Raw genomic sequence first — 23584 nt, 5'->3', positions numbered from 1 at the left:
AGGAGGTCAATAGCATATCCCCTGTACTAAATTACTCATCAGGCTTAGTATTGTTACCTACAAAGCGACTCTGTGGTGGAGTCTAACCCTTCATGGTTTTCCAGCGTGTTGGCTTCTATGTCTTCTCTGATATACAGAGTGATACCACCTTAACTATGCCCTGGGAATAATAATAATAATAATAATAATAATAATAATAATAATAATAATAATAATAATAATAAATAAATGCACATCAACTCCACTATGTCCTGAAAATTAACTTCTTCTTTTTTAAAAAAGAAGCACTCACTTTTAATGCACTTATTACTTATTTTTCTTTGCAGGTATGAACAAGCCTACCTGACTAGCCTAGTTGGGCTTCATTCTGAAAAATATCTCTGGATCGGTCTTTCAGATGTACAGCAACCAGGGACATTTATCTGGACCAGTGGAGACAGTGCTCTGTTCACCCACTGGAATTCAGAAATGCCTGGTAGGTACTTCCTGAAGCCTAACTGGAGTAATATTTCACAAGGGGCTTCTACATTGTCATTATTAGTAGTAGTTTTACACATATGAACAGATACTCAATTGGACTGGCGATTGTATCTCCAAAAGGGCAACATTCTGGCTGTGTTGCCATGAGAACTGGGACTGCAGCTGGATTGTGGGATGTTGTGAACTGTGAGGAGAAGGCAACCTTCATCTGCAAACAATGGGCTGAAGGTGTGACAACTCCTGCCCCCAAACCAACTCCTCTGCAGCCGTGCCCAGTAGGATGGCGTCCAAGCAGTACTAGAAATGTGTGCTTTAAGGTAGGTATAGCGTTCTTGTGTCTAGGTTCTTGTTTGCTTAAATAGCAAGGCAAAGGTAGACATGCAAGCCATCTGAGTGTGTGGTTTTATTTTTAAAAAAAAAAAAAATATTTATTAAAGTTTCAAAAGATACAAAGAACAAAACAGAAAACAAAGAGAAACACACAAAACAAAAAGAAAGGTTCCACCTTTTAAAGTCTCATTTTCAGTAACTTCTTTTCATGACTTCCCCACACCTCCCCTTCATGTATTCCAGCTCCAATTATTTGTTCAGCAAGTTTTTATCCTTAATGATTTAACCATAGTTTGTTAATATACTTCTTTATAATCGGTTTAACCCTTGGTTCATTATTGTATTTGGTTCAGTTCATTCAGTAACTTTCAGTTACTGTATTTAGTTCAGTTTATTCAATAACTTTTAAATTATATACCTTAGTCATATGTAGAGAGAAAAAAAGAAAAAACAAGGAAGAAAATACTTTTCCTAAGGTTGACCCTAGTTCCCATCCACGAATTCCCCATTTTATAATAATAAACAACATAAAAATTTTACACTGCAAAATAAAAATCAGGCCTCCTTTGGACTTCCAAACCCTACCCTTCTCTCCCCGGTTTCAATTCCAAACCAAAAGCCATTAGTCCATCTTTTTAGCCTGGTGACCTTACGTCCGAGGCTCTCAAATCCCTCTCAGTCCCTTTCAGCCGGCTTCTTTGGAGGTCTCTTATGTTTAACACCCATAGTCGAAAAGGTACTTTCTCAATACTGGCCATGATTCTTCCAGCCAGGCCTACTTGTTTAAAGGTGGAGCTCCAGCTCTGTTTCTTAAGTCCATATGTCCCAAATAGTCCAGCTATCACCTTGGTCGAGCTTGAAGTCGTCTTGACAGGTCCCCGGCTCTCATTTGTCTTCTGTAGCATTTCGGCCACCCCTGCTCCTCCTGTTCAGCAAGTATCTTTTCCTCCTCTTCAATCTTTGATTTCTTTTCTTGTCCAGCTGCCTGTGTTTTGAACATCAAGTCCTTTTCCAACTCAGTAGTTATATTTTCTGTTGACTTCGGTTTTGTAGGACTTGTAGACAAAACATGGCCTTGCTCACACATTTTTCGCAGCTTTCCCATGAGAAAGACAAGCTCTTGCAGATCAGCTCGTATTTTCCTACCTATTTCCATTCTTGTAATGTCCGTGAATCCCCTCTAGAGGGATTCTGGTTACTTAGTATTCCTTTCCCTTCCGACCCAAAAGTCAAATTTATTTGTATCAATCTTTCTTTATTTTCAATACTTTGTAGCAATATAGCCGGCTAAAGCTGAAGCTTTCAGTTTTTCCAGACTTTGACAGCTGATTTGACAGCTGTCAAAAGTTTCCTGTAAATCCTCAACAGGCTCTTTTCACGGGTTACTCCCAGTCTCGAGAAAAGTGGTACTTGGTCAAAACAAATAAACTCTTGTCCTCCAGCACAATACCTTAGACTTTTAAATCCGTGGAATTAATAATTTTAGTCCAATCACGAAGAAAAAAAAAGACAGCTCTCTCAACCTTAGTTGGCAGATCCTTTGCTTTAAACTGTTTACAATGGGGGGGAGACGGACTTCCTCTTTTCACCTCCCCCGCTCGTGCCAAATCCGTAAACGAAATAATTTAAGTCCAGTTTCCAAATTACTCACGGGTTGTTGTTCTTGATTTTAAGTCCGAATTTCAGAAGGAAGAAGTCAGCGCTCTCCGGCAAATGGCATGCGGCTTCACTCGGCAGGGGAAGCAAAGGACTCACAGCACCACGCCGCTCCCCGTCACCCGTTCCGTAGCCTTTAAAAAGGCTCCTTTGCAGGTCGGGAGGGCGCTAACGGTGCCCGCCGAGTCACCACGTCCACGGGCATCCGCGCCGTGGTTTTTAAGGGTCCCCGTGTCGCCGGCACGGCAAGACCCAGCCCCTGTCGAGCAGATTCCCTCTGGAGCTCGGAGGGAATCCGCCATTAGCCGATCGCGCTAACCCGGAAGTCCCTGAGAGTGTGGTTTTAGTTTAAATATAAATGTTCAATGGATTTTTTTAATTGTGATTCATTTTATTGTGTAGTTTAGTTCAATGTTTTGAACTTTAGTTTATTTGAAATGTCAACTTCAAAATTGATATTTGGCTGATTTGCTGTAGATCAGAATAGATTTCTGCTGTAGATCAGAATGGATTTCTGCCTCCCCACTGTTTAGCAACAAAATGACTCCCCCTTCCTTGGCTGCCCTATTTATTCTACTACTGATACGAAGAAAGCTTAGATTTTTGTGTGGAAATGCTGTGAATCTCATTCAATTCTGGGCTCAGAATTTTTCTGTTGGTGGTTTAACATATTGTAGCTGCATATTTATTTCTGTTTTACTGATCCTTTTTGTTGTGGCTCTCATATTTTGTGTGACCATTCATAATTCTTGTCTCCTATTTTTCAACATTAACCTAAAATTGTTCAATAAGATCAGTTTCAAACTGGCCTGTGAAATATAATTCCACATTGACAGTAGCCCAGTAAAACAGCTATGGGCTTAAGGGAGGGAGAGGAAAGGGTACCCAGGGCCCAGAGATTTGTAGCTGTGCTGGCATAATTAGATAATTCTGGATTATATTTATGGAGTCATTATCCAGAAGGAATATTTTTGATGGTGTTTTGCGACTTTTGTCACCTGTTAAGTAGAGCACAAACCAACCAAATTCAAACCAACCAAAAATGTTTGTTGTATATTCTGTTGAATCTTAAAATTTGTGACACTACAGCCTGAGGAACTGGAGAAAAATTCTACACACATCTTTCAGATAATGTTAAGATAATTTTCCTTGTGAATTGGGATTGGGAGGGGATCCTTCAAATTTACTTTTTGAAATGAGTTTGAAATATTCAGTTACCTTAATAAGAATAAGAATAAGAATAATTAAATGAGGCTTGCAACAAAAACAGCGCAACTAATTCTCAATGAAGGCTGCATAGCTATCCAGATCTTTTGTATCCTGACAGTGACAGAATCCTTAAAAAAGGTTCAGCAAACTGGTGTTGATCATACTGTTAGGGATGCCATATTTCAAGATCCAGAACAAAGTGCCACCTTTTGGAAATTCCCCCCAGACGTATGGCAGCCCAACATACTGTAGATGCTCTTCTAAGGTATGGCAGTAAAGCCACCTAGCATTATTTTCTAACAAGTGTGCATAAGTAAGGTAAGGTGCTGGCCTCACATTCACCTTTGGCCAGTCTCCGTCAGGTCGCTAAGGCCAGGCCCCTTGGCACAGTGTAAGGAGGCACCTCTCTTTCGGGTGGGGTAGTTCAGAGGCCAGGGGCGGCGGCAGCAGGTTCCCAGAGGACTTCCAAGGAGGGGAGAGGAGGCTGGAGGAACACTCCACAATGAAGGGTGTCCGAAAAAGGTTGAGAGGATGCCAGTGCTGTAGACAAGGGGTGACACAACTGTGTTTCTAAGCCCCACAGAGGTGCCACAGAAACAATGTTGTTGGTCAAGGGAGCCGTGGACTCAAAAAGGTTGAACTCTTCTGGTGTAAATACATTCAACAATGCAATGTCTGCCTTGCCCTTAGCTGCTTTCCTTATCTGTGAAATGGGAACTCATGCAAACCATACTCTGAATGAGATTATTTGATAGTCCCACATTTTATATTACAACTAGCATAGAAATATGTTATTTGTCTTCAGGAAAAGAAAGAAAGAGCAAGTAGGAATTTCATAAGGAATGCTCACCAGATTTATCCTAGGGATGATTCACACACAGGACTGGCCCACCCATGAGGCAAAGTGAGGCAACCACCTCAGGTGGCAGTATCCCTGGTGGGGAGAGAGATACTATTTCATGGTTGCCTTAGGTGCCAAAATGTTATGGGACAGCCCTTGTCACATATCTCTAGTTGTAGCAGAATGAATGAAGCTCACACTTTAAAGCTCCTTTCTTTTCTATAACATGAATAAATTGTTGGTATGTAATAAAGACAGAACAGGGTACTGGCCTGGTACTGGTTAGTGGTCAAGAGCAAAAGTAGTAGAATCTGATGCAGAATATGAAATTGGAGTCTGAATTCAAAAGGTTATCAGGCTATGAATCCTGGGTGCAAACAAAGAAGGAAATTAGCAATATTTAGAGGGAGGGAGTGTTATATATTAAAAGCTGGTGCTTATTATCAGTGTTTAATTATGTTTTATGCATTAGGCCTATACCAAAAACAAAAGTAATAAGAAATCTTGGTTTGAAGCACGTGATTTTTGTAGAGCAGTTGGAGGAGAACTCATTTCTATTCACAGTGAAGAAGAACAGAAGATTCTAGAAGAGATGTGAGTTTGTTTGTTTTTAATCCTTCCTGCTCAGAATGGCACACCTGTTCCAGAAATTTGATAATGTAACAAGCTTTAAGTGAATGAACTGATGATACACATGTATATTATTTTTCTAGAGAATATCAAAGTAGTGAATGCAAATTTAAAAACTCAGATGTTTGAAATCCTTAGGCAAAAGATTTATACAATCTGAAGAGAAACCAGAGTATCAGATTTATGAAATCCATTCCTTTGTTGAATTTTTCTAGACTCTGTATCACTATTTTTTTATATATTTTAGGCGTTCCAATGACAAATATTGGATTGGTTTGAATAATGTGGATCCTGATAAAGGATTTACTTGGAGTGATGGATCTAATGTAAGTAAAAGGGTAATGCTGATGTATTGATAGCAAAGTTATTATTACTTTTACAAAAAAAGTCTTTAAGCTTGGCGTACACACCCTCTTGTTCTCATATTTACATTGGACAAATCACATAGCAGCGTTTTAAAACCTTTAGTAATTGAAATACCCAGCAATGAAGTCTTTAAACATATTACTTGTATGCAATCTACAAGATTTGCTTGAAATTACTTATTGATATACAAAAATACATGCCCATTACAAAGTATTGTTTTATAATTTACTGATATAAAACAGCCACTTAATCTAAAAAAGAACATAGGCAGAATGAAGAAAAGACAAAAAAGGGAAAACCTAAAGAAAGAGAAAGCAAGAGAGGAGAAAGAGAGAGAAATGTTTAGAGAAAGATAAAAAAGAATAAAAGGACTTCTGGATCTCTATCTTGCAGCTAAATATAGTATTCATTCCTTAAAATCTAACAATTCTATCTTCTCTAAAACAATATTTTTTCCATCTTCAAATCCTCAAGTTCAGTTACTCTTTCACGTAAAAATACTGCATGCAGAAAAATCAGTGCAGCTTGCTTCTCATTATGACAGCTCAAATACTCAAACACATTTCTGACATTGTCTCTTAATTGTCTGATAGGTAAAAATCTGCTTTGGTCATGGTGTATATTAAGTCTTATAGAATTTTTTAAAAATTTCCTAACAAAATCATTTGAAATAATTATTCAGTAATGAGATTGGTCAATAATTTTTTATTAAGGTCAACTCTTGCCCCTCTTTAGGTATAAGAGTAATGTTAGCCTGCACCCACACAGTATTAATAAGGAAATGGCAACCCATTTCTTTCTATATATGTAGATGTTCACATGGGTACAAATCATTCTAAGACTGCTATTGTAAGTCTGTCTCCTTTTTGGTATGTTGCCACGGACGAATTTTAAAAAGAATAAGAATAAGAAAAGTTTGTTTCTACTGTAGCTAAACTTTGAAATGAGGAGCCCTCGGTTTTTCTATGAACCAGATGTAAAATGTGGAGGAATAGGACAGAATTGGAATCGTTGGATCCCTTTCCACTGTGACAGTTTTCTCAGTTGGGTTTGCCAAATTAAAAGAGGTAAGATTCCTTTTCATTTACTACCGGTCCATTAAACAAAGCCAACAAGGCCTTCATTTGCTGCACTGCTGAAGCCTGGCTTTTTAAGATGCATGCCTTTTTGAGAGGAGGGGAAAATAACGAGAAATGCATTCAACCTTTGCTATGAATGTTGCAGAGTTCAGATTATGACAGTCTGAGATGTGAAACACAGGTCACTCACAAATTATCCACATTTAATCTGCTTTGCAAACGGGGGTGGATGGCTAGAAAAAAATACTTTGGCAAGCCCCGTCTTGCCCCTGCCATTGAACCCATTTTGACCATACATGGTTTGGGCTCTAGGTGCTATCCCTGGAACATAACCCCAGCATAAGTTCTGAGTCGCCTCTATTCCATTTCAATAAGAACAAGAAATTAGGCCATTGAGGCTATTGTGAGTACAGAGCTATTGATTGTTCTTTCACATGAGGTTTTACCTGTGTTTCCACAGAGATGTAGAAATGTGGAATGCTATAAATAAAACTTTACGTTCATTTTTATGAACTCCTGCTTGCTATATGAAATAACATAATATGATACAAATGATACCATAATCCATTATAATTAATTTGTCTTTGGTTTTTCAGGTGTACCGTTGAAACCTGAACCAAGCAACGATTTTGGTATGTTGGGTGATTCTGCCTTCGCTCAAGTCACATTGGTCTTTTTAAAGCTGCACTATAGAAGGTGGGGGTGGGTCTGCCTTAACAGCTCTCTCGGGCCAAGGATGATTCTCTCAGGAGCGAAAGAGAAGTGTGCTCCATAGTCTGGGCACCCAAATTTCTGCCTTCTCTCAGGACAAGTAGGTCCTAAGTAGTGTTGGGGAAGGTGGGCGCAGGATTGTTCCAGCAGTTTTCTTCAGTCATTGAAAGTTCTGTCAGTAAATTCTCCTTGGTATGGGCTTGCTGAACTTGTTAAGATTCACCTCTAGAAGGCATGCTTTTTAGCTCATCGGTAAAGCACATCCTTTCAGTGTTGAAGTAACCATCAGCATCTCCAAGTTGGATTGGAAAAGATTCCTTACAAAGGCTGCTAGCCAGTGTTGACAAAACTGAGCTAGCTGGAGGTATAAAGTAGCTTCCTGTGCTCCTAAGCGTCAGGTTTCCTTGACTGCTGTACCTTATATCCTTATAACTTCCCTTTCTGCTTCTCCTCCCCCATAATCTGCTTAGTTCATGTCCCTTTGTCACCCGAATTGTCTAGAGTAGAAACATTGCAGTTTTGGAATGCAGGATCACCCCATCCCCTTTCTTCTCACCATTCCTCCACTGTGACTTTGAAAGCTTGAGGTACGCCGATTAGCCACTTGCCAGCACACTCCAGCAGACTTTTGGGGGGCCTCAAGAGAGGCTCTCTAGCTGGCTGCTTGCCTGAAGGTTTGTTGCACCTTCAATGTAAGACTAATGGGGTCACACTCTCTCTGTTCCTCTCCCAAATAAGGTCATCTGTCAGGGGGCTGTCAGGGAAACTATGGCTGTTCCAGATCTAGATCTGAATCCAGACAGAAATAGGTCCTGTTAACCAGTTCCTTCAAGACTGCAGATGAATTACCACCAAACTCTCAAGCACCCTGCCCCCCAAAGCACGGGCTACCAGTTTGTTACTGGGCCCAATTCCAAGTGCTGGTTTTGACCTATAAAAGCTTAAACGGCTCAGGACCACAATACCTCAAGGACTGCCTCTTTCCATATGAACCTACTCGAGCCCTGAGATCAAATTGTGAGGCCCTTCTTTGTGTGCCTCCTCCTCGAGAGGTCCAGAGGGTGGCAACACAAGAACGGGCCTTCTCTGCAGTGGCTCCCCGTCTGTGGAATGCTCTCCCCAGGGAAGTTTGCTTGGCTCCTTCATTATATATCCTTAGGCACCAGGCAAAAACATTCATTTTTAACCAGGGTTGATGTGATTGACATCCTATGCCCTTCTAAAATGTGTTTGGGGGTGTGTGTTATTGGGCTGTTGTTTTTATTTTGATTATGTTTTGTGGTTTTATATTCTGATTTTATTTTGTGAACTGCCCTGAGACCTGTGGGTTTGGGGAAATATATAAATTCAATAAATAAAAATAAAATAAATAAATAGGTGCTCATTTTATATATAAAATATAGTATCATGGTAACTAAACTGCTTTGTTTTTAAATTAATTTTACAGTGTGAACCAGCAATAAGAAATGCATGGGTGGTATTGATTGTGTGTTTCAAACTGAACTGATGTGCACGATTGTCTAATGTAGAGGAGGGGAGATCCCCTTTAATATCATTAAAGTTTCTTAGTTATAGCACTGATTGCGTGAAATACCGTTATGCATATTTTTATATAACTCTCTGGAATCATTTGGTGAAGGGTATTTAAGAACTGCTTTGAATAAGATAAATAAAAATAGGTCTTCTTTTGCAGACTATTCATTCAAAATAATTGATAATGGCTGGATTTTGTATGAGGAACATGAGTACTATGTCAGTAATACAAGTACATCTGCAGAAAGAGCACGAGCATTGTGCAAGAAGCATGGTGGAGATCTTACTGTCATTGAAAGTGAAACTGAAAGAAAGTTTTTGTGGAAATACGTAAGAAATATTTGGAACATATGTTTTCCTAATGAAGTACAGCTTGGTTAAAAAAAAAAGAACCAGATGAATGATGGGTTGTGGCTATTTTGATGCCTGCTAAACATTTTCTTCTGGATAGGGTCATCAGAACCTTAATCTTATACATGTGGTCATGTACTTCAATTGAAGTGTAAGACACTGACAAAGAAGTGAGAATTGGGGGGGGGGGTATGATCCATTCACCCAAATAATCATCACAGATCTAGGCCTGATGCAGAGCAATAGGTCAAAATGTATTTTTGTGCCTAAGCATTTAATTTTCATGCCAGCAAAGTTCAATATTCTATCCAGCAATATACAATTTTCAAAGAAACATGATGGAAATACACAAACAAAATGTTTGGGAAGAGGAGCTTCTCTACAGATTATCAGGGGCCTATAATGAAAGCATAGTGGGTTTATCACTCAGGGTTTCACCCTCTGCCTTCACCTCCCCAACCTCCCTCCCTGCTTTTCTCTACATCCAGCACTATTTTTCTAGAAAAACAGGAATGGAACTCACCATGAACGCCTCCCTTGTTCTCTTATAATGGCAATGGTGCCCACCTGAGAGGTGCCGGAACTGAGTTCCGGTGAGTTCCAGCTGAAAAAAAGCTCTGCCTAGATCCATTATGAAACCCTCTTTATGGATCCATCTTATCCTTTCCCTCTTCTAGTTCTTTTTCATTGCTTGTTTAATTTTCCTTCCCCATCTCTTCATTTAGAAGACAAAGAAGTGCAACTCACTAAGTGAAGAGTGAAGTGAAATGGGCAGCATTATGACATGAAAGCAGGTGCATTGTAATTTATACCACATATAATTAAAAATCTTCAGTAAACCATCTGTTCTCTTGGGGCTCTTGAGCTGATGTCAAGGATGGGTATTTAGGTCCCTCTAGCAGTTGCAGTCAAAATTGCAAGCTGGAAAGAAGTACCGTAATCCAAACTGTTCCCTCATTGAAAGCCAGTTTTATATTGAGACAAGCCAAAGAAGGGAAAGAGAAGCCAGACACATGACAGCAAAAGAAAACAGAGAGACTCTTTGCCATCAGACAAAAAAATGTATATACAAGATAGGTTAGAGCACAATCCAGATTGGTTTTTTTCTTCAATTTTGCCTCAGGAAAGCAGTCTGTTCTTGACTCTCTACATCTTCGCTATAGGCTTGTATTATTTCTGTATCTCCTTGTTTGTGTTACTGTAGTGTGTTGCTTTCCCTTGTTGTTAAAGATTTTTTATTTTATATATACGTACATATATTCCCTCACATACATTCCCCCAACTTGCAACCTGCAACAGCCCCACTACACTCTTCTGTTATGTTTTATCTCTCTATGACAGCTTGGCTTCTGTCTGGTTTTTATGAGGGACTCCGGAGCCAGTTGAAGCACCACTCTTTCCCCCCTCCCCTCATTGTCCCTCTCCCACAGCAGAGGAAAGGCAGATCAGTTTTCTCCCTCTCCCTTCTTTATTAAAGGAAGCAACCAAACAAAAGAAAACAAAGTCAGACTGCTTTTCCTCTGGGGTTTTTTCCAAGGAGCAAAAGGTGGACTCTTGGTTTCTACATTTAATCCCCACAACAACTTGGGCAGTGACTGTCCCAAGGTCACCCAGGTAACTTCATGGCTGTGGAGATTTGGACCTTGATTTCTCAGTTCCTAGTTCAGCACTTAAGAAATCTTCCTCCCAAGTTGTCTATTGCCTCTCACAAACTGAGGGAGGAATTTGAATATTTTTTTTCCAGTTTGCAGTTTGCCTGCGACTGCTAGAGGGAGCTAAATGCCCATTCTTACATTGACCCAAAAATCCTTTTCACGTTAAGTACTAATGGTCTTATTACGGGTACATCAGTTTATTAATCCATAATAAATAACTTCCTTGTTTTCTCTAATTTTAGCTGACAGGCTTTAATTTCTTTTAACTGAAAGCTTTATTTGTGTTTTAATAAAGTACAAACATGTTATGTTTATAATTACAAGTCTCTTTTTGTATTGGCTGATTTGTAAATATATCTGATTACTTTATTGTTACATTTACTCCCCATTTTTCCTTTGTATGTTATAGAACAACTATTATGGAACTCACTCTGGTGACCTTTACATTGGTTTAACTGTGGGTCTTGATGGAGAGTTTGGGTAAGTCAACAACTTTTTTAAAAAATGTAAATCATACTAAGTTTCTTAGATAATATCTAGGTTAATGTTAAATAATCTGGATAGAAGGATGTTATATTCACCATTTTTCTCTAAACTGATTCAATTAATCTCCCAGATATATAGATTGACTCTGCAGTCCTATGGTTGCTGTAATGGTGACTAGGGATGGTGGATAGGGAAGACTGACCTTGGAGAGGAAAACTAACTGTCAGTTACCTCCTCTGTGCTACCTCAGAAACTTTCACAGCCCTTGCTCTGTTGACATCAAAGCCCAGTGTTGGAATGAATGCATACATGCAAGGGACATACCAGGGGAAGGCTTTGATCCTAAGGATCCAGCACTTAGCCCCCAGCATGCCCCCACAAGGTGGTAAAACTTATGTCTCCAATAAAAGTGAAATAGTTTGGGGAGTAGCCGGAAAAGAATAGAGAATAAAAGTCCTATACCACCTTTCCTTCTGCTATGTCAGTGAGAGCCCAACAGGGATTTGGATATTGTAGTTCAGCCAATTTAGTTGTTTCACTATTTTAGCTCTGTTAAAGTAGACTTTACAAAGGTTCTACAGAGCCACAGGCTAATTCTTAACTGGTGGGCCCTTTGCGCAAAGATCACAGTAGCCATTCTAATCACTTGACCTACCTTTCTTAGCTTTGCAAGTTGTATTTCCCTCTATTCCTTCCGCTGTTCTACTCTGACTTGCCCCTGGCTCTATCAGACCCAGAATTATGCATTCTAGTTCTTGTTGGCCTTGTTATTATTATTAACGTGTTTTACCCATCCTTAACCATAAGGTCTCAGGATAGGTTACAACAATCTAAAACTACAATGTTACAATTCACCAGGCTGGCATCACACCCTTGTCTCTTTCATTTGCATGGAACTTCTCACTTTTTATGCCGTTTCCTCCAAAGCTTTTGGGGGCACCACCCTCTTTCTTCATGTGTTGAGGAAGAGGGCACCACTTTATCTGCCTGACTTCTATGGCTATTGTATGTAGCTTGGATGTAGCGTGTTCCTAGTTAATTGCTCCCTTCTGCTCTGCTCCCAGCCATGCTCTGAACATTGCAGCACTGATACTCTCCCTCTCCCATGACATCCTCCCTTTAATACTGATGGCCTTTTATGACTCCAGTGCAAGAGACTGAGAACCAGGCCCAGCCCAAGATATTCTGTCATTGTAGGCAAAACACCCCAACACCCCCACCCCCACGATAGCACCCCCCACAGATCTAAGCTCCCTTCCCACACCCTCCCTGCCCCTGCTGTTGTGCCCATGCTGCTGCCATCCTAACACAGCAGCTGCACCCTTGCCTGCATCTGCATTATAATGCAACAGCAGCACAGAGGGTGCAGTGGCAGCAGCATGAGCAACAGTGCTGTGGTGGCAGTGGCACAGGTGAAGCCCCAGTGGGGCTGGCAGCTGCATAATGATGGGAGTGGGACATGGGTCAGATCTGCCACCTGAGGCAAATGGCTTCACCTTGCCTCATGGAGAGAGCTGAGAGTTCATTGTTGTCATACCTCTCCACACCTGGTATACTCCCCCCATTCCATTTGAGTTGGCAAAGAAGCAGTGCAAAGGCAAGCTGCCCCTTGCTCCCCCACTAACAAGCTTTTTTCAGATCTTCCTCGCTACTGCTTCCCCTCAGGCTTGAAGATTACAGCCACAAAAGGAGGCTTTTATGTAAAAGAAGAACCAATTTAATCATTTTTTCAAATATAAATATTACATCCTTCCTATAAAATACAGGCATATCATTTTCCTCTAATTAAAATAAACGGCCCCAGTAACTGACAGGCCCCTTACTTCTACCTGCCAGTCATAGGTATTTTATTTTTATTTTTATAGGGCTAGGCCATGGCTGAGGTCAGAGTGAGTCAGAAAGGTGCAATCCTGGAAAGACATAGAGAGGCCACTTAGACATCATAAAGAAAAGAGGAACTGCATTGCCAAAAAGCAGGGGCAGGGAACAAAAGAAGGCACTGATTTGCATAAGTCCTGTTTGGGATGTTTTATAATTGTATGTATGAATTTATAAATAATTGCTATAATTTCATTATATTTTCAATACATCTCACCATGCTGAGGGAAGAGAATGACCAGGAGACCTGGGGTTCTTTAAACCAGCTTTATAGTGGACAGATCTTCAAATAAAAGATTGTCCCCTAAAAGCCTGTCAGATAAAGGGCTGTTCACTTTAAAATGGGGCACATGACCACTCTTAAGAAGACAAGAAGACAAAGGAGCTCAGTGAGCAGGTTCTTGTGTTTCCATATTTGGCCTTAGAAATTGCTATGGCTGCTAATCATGAGACCCTGCATTTTAAAGAAAGTCCCTCTAAAGGTAAAAGGAGAAAAAGTAATGCTAGATATATACAGTGCCACCAAGAGATGCAAAGCCTAGTGATAATTAATAATAATAATAATAATAATAAATTTTATTTATATCCTGCCCTTCCCAGCCGAAGCCGGGCTCATGGTGGCTAACAACAATAAAACAGTACAAATAAGAATGAAATAACAGTGTAAATAATATTCTTTATCATTGTAAATTAATATTGTTAAATGCTCAGTTTTGCTAAATAGTTTATCAGCCTGGTGTTCCCTTTGCTAACTCCCCACAACCCTGCCCCCCCCCCAATATTTCTTTTGTAAAAGTATGCAATGTAAATGAAGGGCAAAATACATTATTCTGTCCCGTTTTCTCTTACTATTTTCTATAGCTGGTTGGATCAAACTCCAGTGACCTATGTGTCCTGGGCACCTGGTGAACCCAACTCTGGAAATGATGATGAAACATGTGTTGCTATGAAGGCTATCACAGGCAAGTAGAATAAAAGTTTATCATTTGGGAGGGGTCATAAGAATCTGCAAACTTGACAATAAATACATATCACATATTGAATCTGTAGTTACAGTGACTATTCCATCCATAAATATACATTAAATGGGAGTGGAAATCAATTGTTTTACAACTCTTTAATTGTCTTCTTTTGAATATGACAGGATATTAAAATATTTTAAAAGACACTATATATTTATCATGTGGACAAGTTTATACAGTAAGAGAGATTTTGGGAACTGCCACATGGACTTTTATATATGCTACTTTACTAACTCTGGGACTTTAAGCAGTTTATATTCTGGATAATTGCCAGTGCCTTTTTTCTAGAAAAAAAGGTGCTGGTACTCACCATGAAGTATCCTTCTTGGGCCAGAGAGCTGAAAGAGATTATGCTGAAGGATAAAGAAACCTCACAGTGTTACTAACACACCTGAAGCCTCCCTCTCTCTCCCTCTCTCCTGTCACCCATTGCGGAGACAGAGCCAACGCAGAGAAGACAGGGATGACTCACAAAGGGAGGAAATAGCCTCAGGGTAGGTGGAGCAGTGGGAGTTCCTAGCTGGGGACAGTCATCGCCATTGCATAAGAGGGAATGGGATGCTTCAGCCACTGTATGACACAGCGATGCACCCACTCACTGGCCCTGCAGGCTTCGGGCCTCCTCCGCTCCCAAGCTTTGCCCTCCTGCATTAGTGACAGTTGCCATGGCTGCTCGGCATCCTCATCGTTCCTTTCACACCAGCTTCGGCCCTGAGCAGCTGCTTTTGCTACCACCTCAGTGGCGAAGAGTCCCAGGAAATGCCCACAACCCTCCTCACTAGACTATGAGATTGCAGTCCCATGGACTCCAAGGCTGGAGACCAGCAGCAGCAAGAAGCACAAGGTTTTTGAGACAGAAAGGAAAATGCTGTGTAAGAGAGATGCTGACTGGGCCTCGTGGCTGGAGGCCATGCTAGATTAAGGGGGGGGTGCCAGTACTGCGTACCATTGAGTACCAGAAAAAAAGCACTGATAATTGCGTATTACATTTACAGGCGACAACCATTTTAGGCGTGTCTGAATGACGTGCAATTATGCACGCATGCACAGCACTGCACCCAGAAGTAGCCCCAAAATGTCCTAAAGATGTCATGAAAAGAGGGGGAATGGGACAGAGCAGGCTTATGCACATTCCACAAACACCTGCAGGGGTCCGGAATGTAACCCCTGTGCAAAACAAGGACTTCCTGTATACGTAATCCCCCTTCCATCCAATATGGAACTTAAAACAACACAGAGTTCATAGACAGGCTCTCTTTGAGGCTTAACCCACATAGGTTTAATTTCAGCATGGCTTCTGTATCATGTGCTTGCAGACCGCAGATTGGAATGATTGACATATACCACAGAATGTAAGAACAGTATGGTGTCTCTCACAAGCTCTATTTTCAGAAAAGTGGTGGCTGCTCTTTGTTGTTACCAATCTTTCATTTGCAATATATACTTGAAGGTCTCTGTGTGCTTTTTCACTTGGGAGTGATTTAATCTTACTGATCAAGACATAATTCCTCTTTCAGGTTTATGGTATGATACAAATTGTGGTACTGCTAATAAATTCATCTGTGAAAGGCATAACAGTTCTGTCCGTTCAACTGTTGCTCCCACAATGCCTGTACCTGTTGGGGGCTGTGCTGATGGCTGGCTTTTTTTTAATAACAAGGTAACTAAGAAAGTGACTGCAAATATAACTGGTATATTGTCCCTTCTCAGTTATCATAGTGCATACAATGAGCTTATGACAATGCAGAGATTGCTCTCTGTGTCCACAGTTCTATGCAAGGGCTCTTTACAGAGCTTACAATGAATATTACAGTCAACTTGCATGATGGCAGCCTCACACATTTGGTGGCTGGTCAGCTGCGATCAGAGAAATTAAATGCACACAAGGTGGAAAGCTTAAAAGCTCTCTGTCCTGCAAAGGGGGCAAGGCCCACTCAGTGCAAAGCTTCCAAAAGGTGTGTGGGCTGTTCCAAAATATTCTGACTATACACAATTGTGGGGTTTGCACAAACCTCAGAATGTAACCCCAGCGCAAGTTGTGAGTGGGCTGTATATTACAAAAAGCATACAATTAAAAAGTAGAAGAATATGTTATTCAATCACTCCTTTGTAAACTCCTATCAGTGGTAAATCTACACTTGTAGAGCTATCAGCAGATATAGCTGTAGTTGCCAGGGAGTCTCTCCCCCAAGCTGCAGCAGGTAGGCACCTCTGCCCCATCCTCCACTCTATGATAACCCTAGTCAACAAATCTCAGATTTCTGGTTCCTCTCTGAAGTCATTAAATAATCCATGTCTGCTACTCCAGTACCATTTCATGATTGTTGATTTCATTAACCATATCATGATTGATGAGAGTTTTGAGTTTGTATTCTTTCCCCCAGTGCTTCCAACTGTTTGGGTTTAATGAAGAAGACAGAAAAAATTGGTCTGATGCACGAACTGCTTGTAAAAAACAAGGAGGAAACTTGGCTTCTATAACAAGCAAAGCTTTTCAAGGTCAGTTCTTTTAAAACATATTGCTCTTATGGACTTAAAGTTTTAGAAGTCCAAGACCTCCTGCTCAACTTCTCCTCATGCCAGAGGAACTGCTACAATGTGGCTCCTGCCCTTGCCACTCAGGTAACTAACTGCTTGTGACTTGGAGGAGCTGGAAACCAGGGCAGTGTTGCTGCAATGCACAGAGTTCCCTCCTTCCTTACATACACATATGACTTTAGCCATTCGGGTCCCCAATTCATGAACATTTTACTTGGGAGGAAGCCCCATTGAACTCTGTTGGGATTTACTTGCGAGCTTGGATGGAAACAACCCCGTTTTTGCAAATGGCACACAGTCCCAGATTAAACCCAGTGGAGGCCCTTAGGCAGTCAAAATCTCAGGGGGGCCCTCGTGTGCGTGATATAGTGGGATAACATTAAATTAAGAAAACTTGATTGTAATTTTCTTTCAAGATCAAATCAATATTATTTTGATTCATTGTCATGGGGCCCCTAAAAGGTGTGGGGCCTATAGGCTGCTGCCTACACTGCCTGATGGCACAGGCATGCAAGCTACTTTTCACTGCCTCCTTGCCTCCCTTGCTGGAGAGATCTCAACCGCCACCCCTCCTCCCACATTGGCAGCCCCTTCATGCACTTGGACAGGCTCTCCAAAGTGCAGTTTTATTTCTGAGTAAAACCTTCCCCTCCAACGTCACTGTAGTATAACCCCCCCCCCCCCAGTTGCCTGCATTTTAACAATAGACAAAGGCAGCCACCAGGGAATCTCCTCCTTGCACCAAATTGGCACGCCAGAAATGGAGAACCGGGGGGGGGGGGAGGGCACAGAAACTAGGAATCTGGGAAATGACTGGGAGGCATCCAGGAGGAGGAGGACTCAAGGAAGGATGGCCACAGGGGAGAGAGAGAGAGATGCAGGAAGATAATGGGCTGCAAGTTAATTAAAGGATGGGCTCCCTGCAGCTCCCTTGGATGATCCTCAAGTCTCCCCAGCATGCCATGGCACACAGGTTGACAACCAATGGCCTAATTCATTGAGGGTTTGAAATCCATCAGTTACCCTCACCTGGCCATTGCCAGGGTGTGGCTGCTGTTGCATGCTGAATGCTTCTAGGAGCCACAGGTGAGAGCTGAGGGCAGGGTGGGGACCAAAGGTGGGACAAACTATCCCAGATGGAGCACGACATGCCCCCCACCAGAGGTACTATCCACCCCGTAACACCCCATACACCTCTCAGCAATATACTTGGTCATAAAATGCTTTAGTTACATGGCAAGAAGAGATGTGAAGAACTTGGAATCATGGTTCACTTATAGGTTAAGGGGATGTGTTTGTCGAATCTCTTACGGTGAAACGTGTCTTTTGTTTTTATTCAGCATTCCTCACGGTACATTTAAAAAGTGCTTCAACTGATGCTTGGATTGGACTGAATGATATTCATTCAGAGTACACATTTCTGTGGACAGATGGAAGTGGAGTCCACTATTTAAACTGGGCCAAAGGTTTTCCACTTTTCTGGAGTGTAAGTACTGCCTGCAAAGGTTCTCCCACCCCCAAAATAAAAAAGGTCTTCTGTACTGCATCCTGCAGTGAGACTACTTATTCAGAAAACCCATTTTATGTACCACTCTCCCATCAAATCTTCATCTGGCTCCTAGTTTGTTCATTTTTAGTGCCAGCCATAGACTTTCCTCAGAATTGGTTATAAATGTACATGTTGTGCACAGAGAATGAATAGTTCTTATTTTATTTGCTAAGGGCTTGCAAAGAGTCCCAAGCAGCACTTTGAAGTTGTAATCATCAGCTGATTGTCAGGGCTTCAAAGTGTCTGCTGACCAGGTCCAGTTCCCTACCACTACTTAAAAACTCTACAATTACTACTACTCTTTTTACAGACCAGTTTTCAGGCAGTGCCCTTCTGGGCACCTTACTCTTAGACATATAGTAATTCACATTATCTCTGATTCATCGTCATAGCACAATATTCAACTACATTTTGGCTAGCAAGGATCAGCTCTAGCAAAAAAAAGGATTTCCCCCATCTCATCTCACTATGCCATCCCCAAATCTACTCCAGAGCACTGGGGAACCCCATCAACTGATGTAGGAAGCACATGGAGGAAGGAGACAGGTAGAAGGTTCTATTGCACAAGAAGAAATACTTGTGCTGATGGAACATTCACTTTAGCACTAACTGAATACACTGCTTGTGTGGAAATGTATCTTACTGGTTGGGGTACTCATTGTGTACTATTCCTGCCAACACTGAAACTGAAAGACTCCCTGTTTCCTGGTGAGTCAGAGGAGTTGCTAGTAGAGCAGAGCTGATGAGAAAACAAGGAGAGTTGTTCATTCAGGTAAGAAGCATAGGTGTCTCAAGTCAAGGAGCCAGTCTGAAAAGGTGTTGCACCAGCAACAGCTAGGTTTCACCTAAGCAGTTTTATAGCTGGCCCTGCTACCCTACCCCACTTCCTGAAAACATCAGCATGCATCAGTTACAGATTCCTTCTCAGAAGTAGGGTTCAGAGATAGGATACCTGTTGCTGTCAAACTTGCACTGCCTGTTTAGTCAGGTTTTGGTGTGAACCTCACACCATCGCTGACCTGGAATCACAGAGGTGATTGCGGAGTCATTAAGTGGTGGAGCTTGTTTCTGGGCTGGGTTCAACAGGACATTATAAGAAGTGAGAAATAATAATCTACAAACTTGGCTCAAAAAAGTATAGATTAATATTTTCATCTAGTTTAAGTAGTAGAAAAGCATAATATGTTACAAAATAATCAAACCCTACATGTTATAGGTGGCTCTTGTGTTACTTGTTCCTTTGTTATATTTTTATTCCTTAGGAAGACTGTGTTTTTATGATGAAGGAGCCTGAAAAGCAGGCAGGAAACTGGAAGGATGGACCATGTTCTGCTAAAAAATCCTACATTTGCCAAAGAAACACTGGTATGTTTTTCAAACAGAAGTAACAGATTTTTAAAAAAAAATTCAGATTGCCTGCTGGAATCCAAAGCCAGTTTTCTATGCCATATTGGTCAAAAAGAAAACAACATTGAAAGCTCTTAATGCATAAGAGATTCCACACTCGCCAGTATAAATCACCTGGCAGGGGTTAGGGGAGAAGCAGCCACGAGAACCTGTTTTTATAGATGCAAAGAGGTGAACTCTAATGCCAAAGAGTTGCTACAATTATATGCCTCATTTTTTACACATTATCTCTAGGACAGGCAGGAGGAGGATGCTGGCACAGGATTTTTCAGTTTAATGTTGTTGTATCTAGCCCTGTTCAAAGTGATAGGCTTCTCCTATGACCTATGTAAATTCATTTGAATATAAGAAGAAAGTCCACTTTGAATGATTGAACTAAAGTTTTATCATCTAAGAAGAATGGCAGATAGGAAATTAATTGAAATCTCTTGACTTCTCTGGAAAGAAATGAAGATATGTTTCAAAAGGTCCTGTTGATTACATGTTAAGAATTTGACTTTTTTGTAACTGTAAAGAAAATATATTCTGAGGCCACATCCATATAATCTCTAACTAGAACTTTCCTGTAATTGTTAACTTTTAAAATGTTGATTTTCAAGGTTTTTAAATGTTTCACTTCAGATTTTTAGTACTTTGAGATGTTAAAACTTAGGAGATAATGGCATTCTGAAATTTCAGTATCAAGTGAAATCAAATTTTAGGATGGTGTACAGTCTAAACTGATCTCTGCCTTTTCTCTTTATTACTTTCCTGTAGACCCTGCATTATCACACCCTGAAACAACAATTTCAGCCTCTGGCTATACTGTTTTTGGGAACAGCAGTTACTCTCTCATTGGCCCCAAAATGACATGGGAAGCGGCCAGGAAAAAATGTCATTCTATACAGTCAGAGCTTGCCAGCATTGTGAATCCATACATCCAATCGTTCTTATTGCTACATGTGTTAAAATACAAGGAGCCCGTGTGGATTGGCTTAAACAGCAATATGGTAAGAACATATGATATACATGAACATAAACCTGCTTATCCACATCAAGGGCTTGTATTGAGGGCATAGTTAGAAAACACAGAACTTTTAATAGCTGACTTCATTGAAAATACCCTCAGCATTACTTCCCACAAACAGCTTTGGATATAATCTGTGGGTTACCTATGAGCACGTAGGGGTAGTGCGATGGAGGAGAGTCCTCTATGCCACCCAACTTGCTACCATGGCCACTGCCCACCCACTCGCTTTAAAGAAAAGTTCAAACTGCTTCAAACAGCACTTTTGCAAAATGCTTTAAGGCAGCTCCAGTGCTCCCATTGCAGGCTGAAACCCAGGCATAAGAATCCAACAGGGCCACATACACATGTATGTGCATTAGCTGATGTGATGGGAGGTGATTCTGCTTGGTCTGGGTGCATGACAAGCTCCACAGAGAGCTTTCTCATGCACCTGAAGCTGCTTGGTTTGGCTGCACACGTAGCATGCAGCAAGGAGCTGCTAAGTGGATGGGGTCTTTCTTCTTCTAAAGGAAGAGATGTGGCTGATGTGATGGGAGGGTGATTCTGCTTGGTCTGGGTGCACGACAAACTCTGCCAGGTAGGTTACTGGCAGCCAGTGATGATGTGTGGTGACATATCATCCCATCATGCTGCCACCAATCTACCACATTCTGCACTAGCTGTGGCCTCTAGGTCATATTCAAGAGCAGGCACATTAAAGAAGTCCATGTGGGAGATCACCTGAGCATGGACAACTGAGACCCTACTACTGTGGTCCAGGAACGGCTGCAGCTAGCAACTTAGCTCAACCTGGACATAAGCAGTCCTAGCCACAGAAGCCATTTGAGACTCCAGTGATAAGTTGGAATCCAGCAGTACTCCCAAACTGTGAATCTGTTCCTTCACAAGGAACCTCCTCCCAGAGAAGGTTGTCAGCCAAATTCTTTGACATAGGAACTGTCCACCTACAACACCTACAACTTATCAGGATTCAGCCCTTCTATTGACCCCTACCCATTACTGCTTCTAGACACCAGGTCAACAGCTTCCTAGCCTCTCCTTATTCATATGGAAAGGAGAAACAGAGCTGTGCGCAGTCAGCATTCTGATGACATCATGCTCCATATTCCTGGATAACACCTCGCCTATTTCAATTAGATGTTAAATAGTATAGGTATTATCTCTGGTGTCACCCATATAGTAGTACTTTAAGTTAACCCCCTGAAAGATGGTGGTGTGTGAGAGTGTGTGTAAATAAAATGAAAAGGAGAAAAAGTAAATAATGTGGAGTTGATGTTATGGGATGCAAATGTCAAAGTTTTTTTCTAAGCCAGCATGTGATGTTCCCATGTGCATTTGAATTTTAGACTGGTGAGCGTTACAAGTGGATAAGCAACCAGAGACTAGTATATACTGATTGGGGCCCTGAAGAGCCAAAGCAGAAAATAGCATGTGTCTACTTACACCCTGATGGTCACTGGAAAACAGGAAATTGCAATGAAACATTCTTCACTGTCTGTGAGCGGCATCATGGTAAGCAAAGGAATGTATCTTTTTTAATATGGGACTTTGCCTACTCCATTTGAAGATAGAGCTGAGAAATGTGCTATTGGAACTTCTGCCTCTTTCATATGGAAATAACTGTTACAGTTCGAACCATCAGGCCATAACTATCAGGCAAACAAAAATATGATGGAGTTACAATAAGTAATCTAGGATTTGGTAACCACATTTAGTACCCATTGATTTCAATTGAAGAGACTTAGGCAAGTGTTTTTAAGGCAGCAACCCTATATATATTAACACAGGAGTAAGCTCCACACAACTCTGTGAACATTACTTTGAGTAAACTCTCATAGGGTTGCACTGTTAACCTACCATTGAAGTCAATAGGGTTTAAAATAGCTCACGTTTCATTAAGAGGGTTCTTTTTTCTTTCTTTCTTTTGGTGGCCACTTTATGCCCATTCAGGGCATTGATTTCTCAGAGAGCAATGACTTGTAATATTACAAATAGTTGGGAACAATGCCAGCTCTAAATTTGAGATTTCTGCCAAAGCACCAGCTGATGGGCACAGCACCCTATGCTGGGGTGTCATCCTGCTGGGCTTATCAGGTGGTGGCAAGAATGCTCTGATGAGCACCAAGCATCCCCCAGTCTTCCTTACAATTTCTCATAATGCTCCTAATGTAGCATCTGCCGGAAGCCCATGTCCTCTCCTGGTATGTCCTACAGAGGAACTTACGGTCTTCAAACAAAAACATCTTGAAGGTCCCAGGCCATAGAGAGATTAGGTTAGCCTCAACTAGACCAGGGCTTTTTCGGCTGTGGCTCCGATCTGGTGGAACGCTCTGTCACAAGAGACTAGGACCCTGTGGGACTTGACATCTTTCCGCAGGGCCTGCAAGACAGAGCTGTTCCACCAGGCCTTTGGCCAGAGCACAGCCTGATTCCTTCCTTTGGCAATTTTCACAGAACTGTAGCCCAATGGTTGCCATCAAATTGATTTGAATTAATTTTATAATGAAATTATTTTGGAATGTTGTATTATTTTATTGGTTAGACATGAGTCTGACCAAACTGCGAGAGGCAGTGGAAGACAGGAGTGCCTGGCGTGCTCTGGTCCATGGGGTCACGAAGAGTCGGACACGACTAAATGACTAAACAACAATTATTTTATTGTTGTTAGCCGCCCTGAGCCCGGCTTCAGCTGGGGAGGGCGGGATATAAATAACATTTATTATTATTATTATTATTATTATTATTATTATTATTATTATGTGCAGGGGGGTGGGAAGGCAAAGCAGGTATTACTGGTGGGCCCTGCCACTGTGCCCAAGGATGCCATGAACTGACAATGGTTTTGGCTATGACT

At 41.3% G+C, this 23584-nt stretch overlaps 1 protein-coding gene and 1 long non-coding RNA gene across 6 annotated transcripts in view; one reads left to right on the top strand and one right to left on the bottom strand.

Moving 5' to 3' along the window:
* LOC310689701 overlaps nt 1-23584 on the bottom strand; it is an 81446-nt gene that overhangs the window by 10024 nt on the left and 47838 nt on the right. Inside the window, exon 3 of one of the 3 annotated variants that reach the window (XR_014517594.1) lies at nt 368-472. The exons of the other annotated variants lie outside the window; for them this stretch is intronic. This is a non-coding gene — a long non-coding RNA (uncharacterized lncRNA). Of the gene's footprint in view, nt 1-367; nt 473-23584 lie in introns of those variants that run through there. 3 annotated transcript variants of the gene reach the window in all.
* The window catches only part of LOC310689627 (macrophage mannose receptor 1-like), a 45422-nt gene that overhangs the window by 12760 nt on the left and 9078 nt on the right, over nt 1-23584 (top strand). For 2 of the 3 annotated variants that reach the window (XM_083467367.1, XM_083467365.1), the window contains exons 11-25: nt 327-475; nt 601-797; nt 4989-5110; nt 5394-5472; nt 6444-6579; nt 7188-7223; nt 8996-9165; nt 11251-11321; nt 14067-14167; nt 15745-15887; nt 16612-16726; nt 18106-18255; nt 19581-19679; nt 20478-20710; nt 22077-22242. In XM_083467367.1, the coding sequence (XP_083323493.1) occupies nt 327-475; nt 601-797; nt 4989-5110; nt 5394-5472; nt 6444-6579; nt 7188-7223; nt 8996-9165; nt 11251-11321; nt 14067-14167; nt 15745-15887; nt 16612-16726; nt 18106-18255; nt 19581-19679; nt 20478-20710; nt 22077-22242 (1967 nt within the window). Of the gene's footprint in view, nt 1-326; nt 476-600; nt 798-4988; nt 5111-5393; nt 5473-6443; nt 6580-7187; nt 7224-8995; nt 9166-11250; nt 11322-14066; nt 14168-15744; nt 15888-16611; nt 16727-18105; nt 18256-19576; nt 19680-20477; nt 20711-22076; nt 22243-23584 lie in introns of all 3 variants that reach the window. The other variant, XM_083467366.1, reaches the window with a different exon arrangement.

Source organism: Podarcis liolepis (genome assembly GCF_965112155.1).
Source record: "Podarcis liolepis genome assembly, chromosome: 12".
NCBI classification, from domain to species: Eukaryota; Metazoa; Chordata; class Lepidosauria; order Squamata; family Lacertidae; genus Podarcis; species Podarcis liolepis.
The sequence above is the reverse complement of the archived record's forward strand: the minus strand, read 5'-3'. Positions and strand labels throughout refer to the sequence as shown.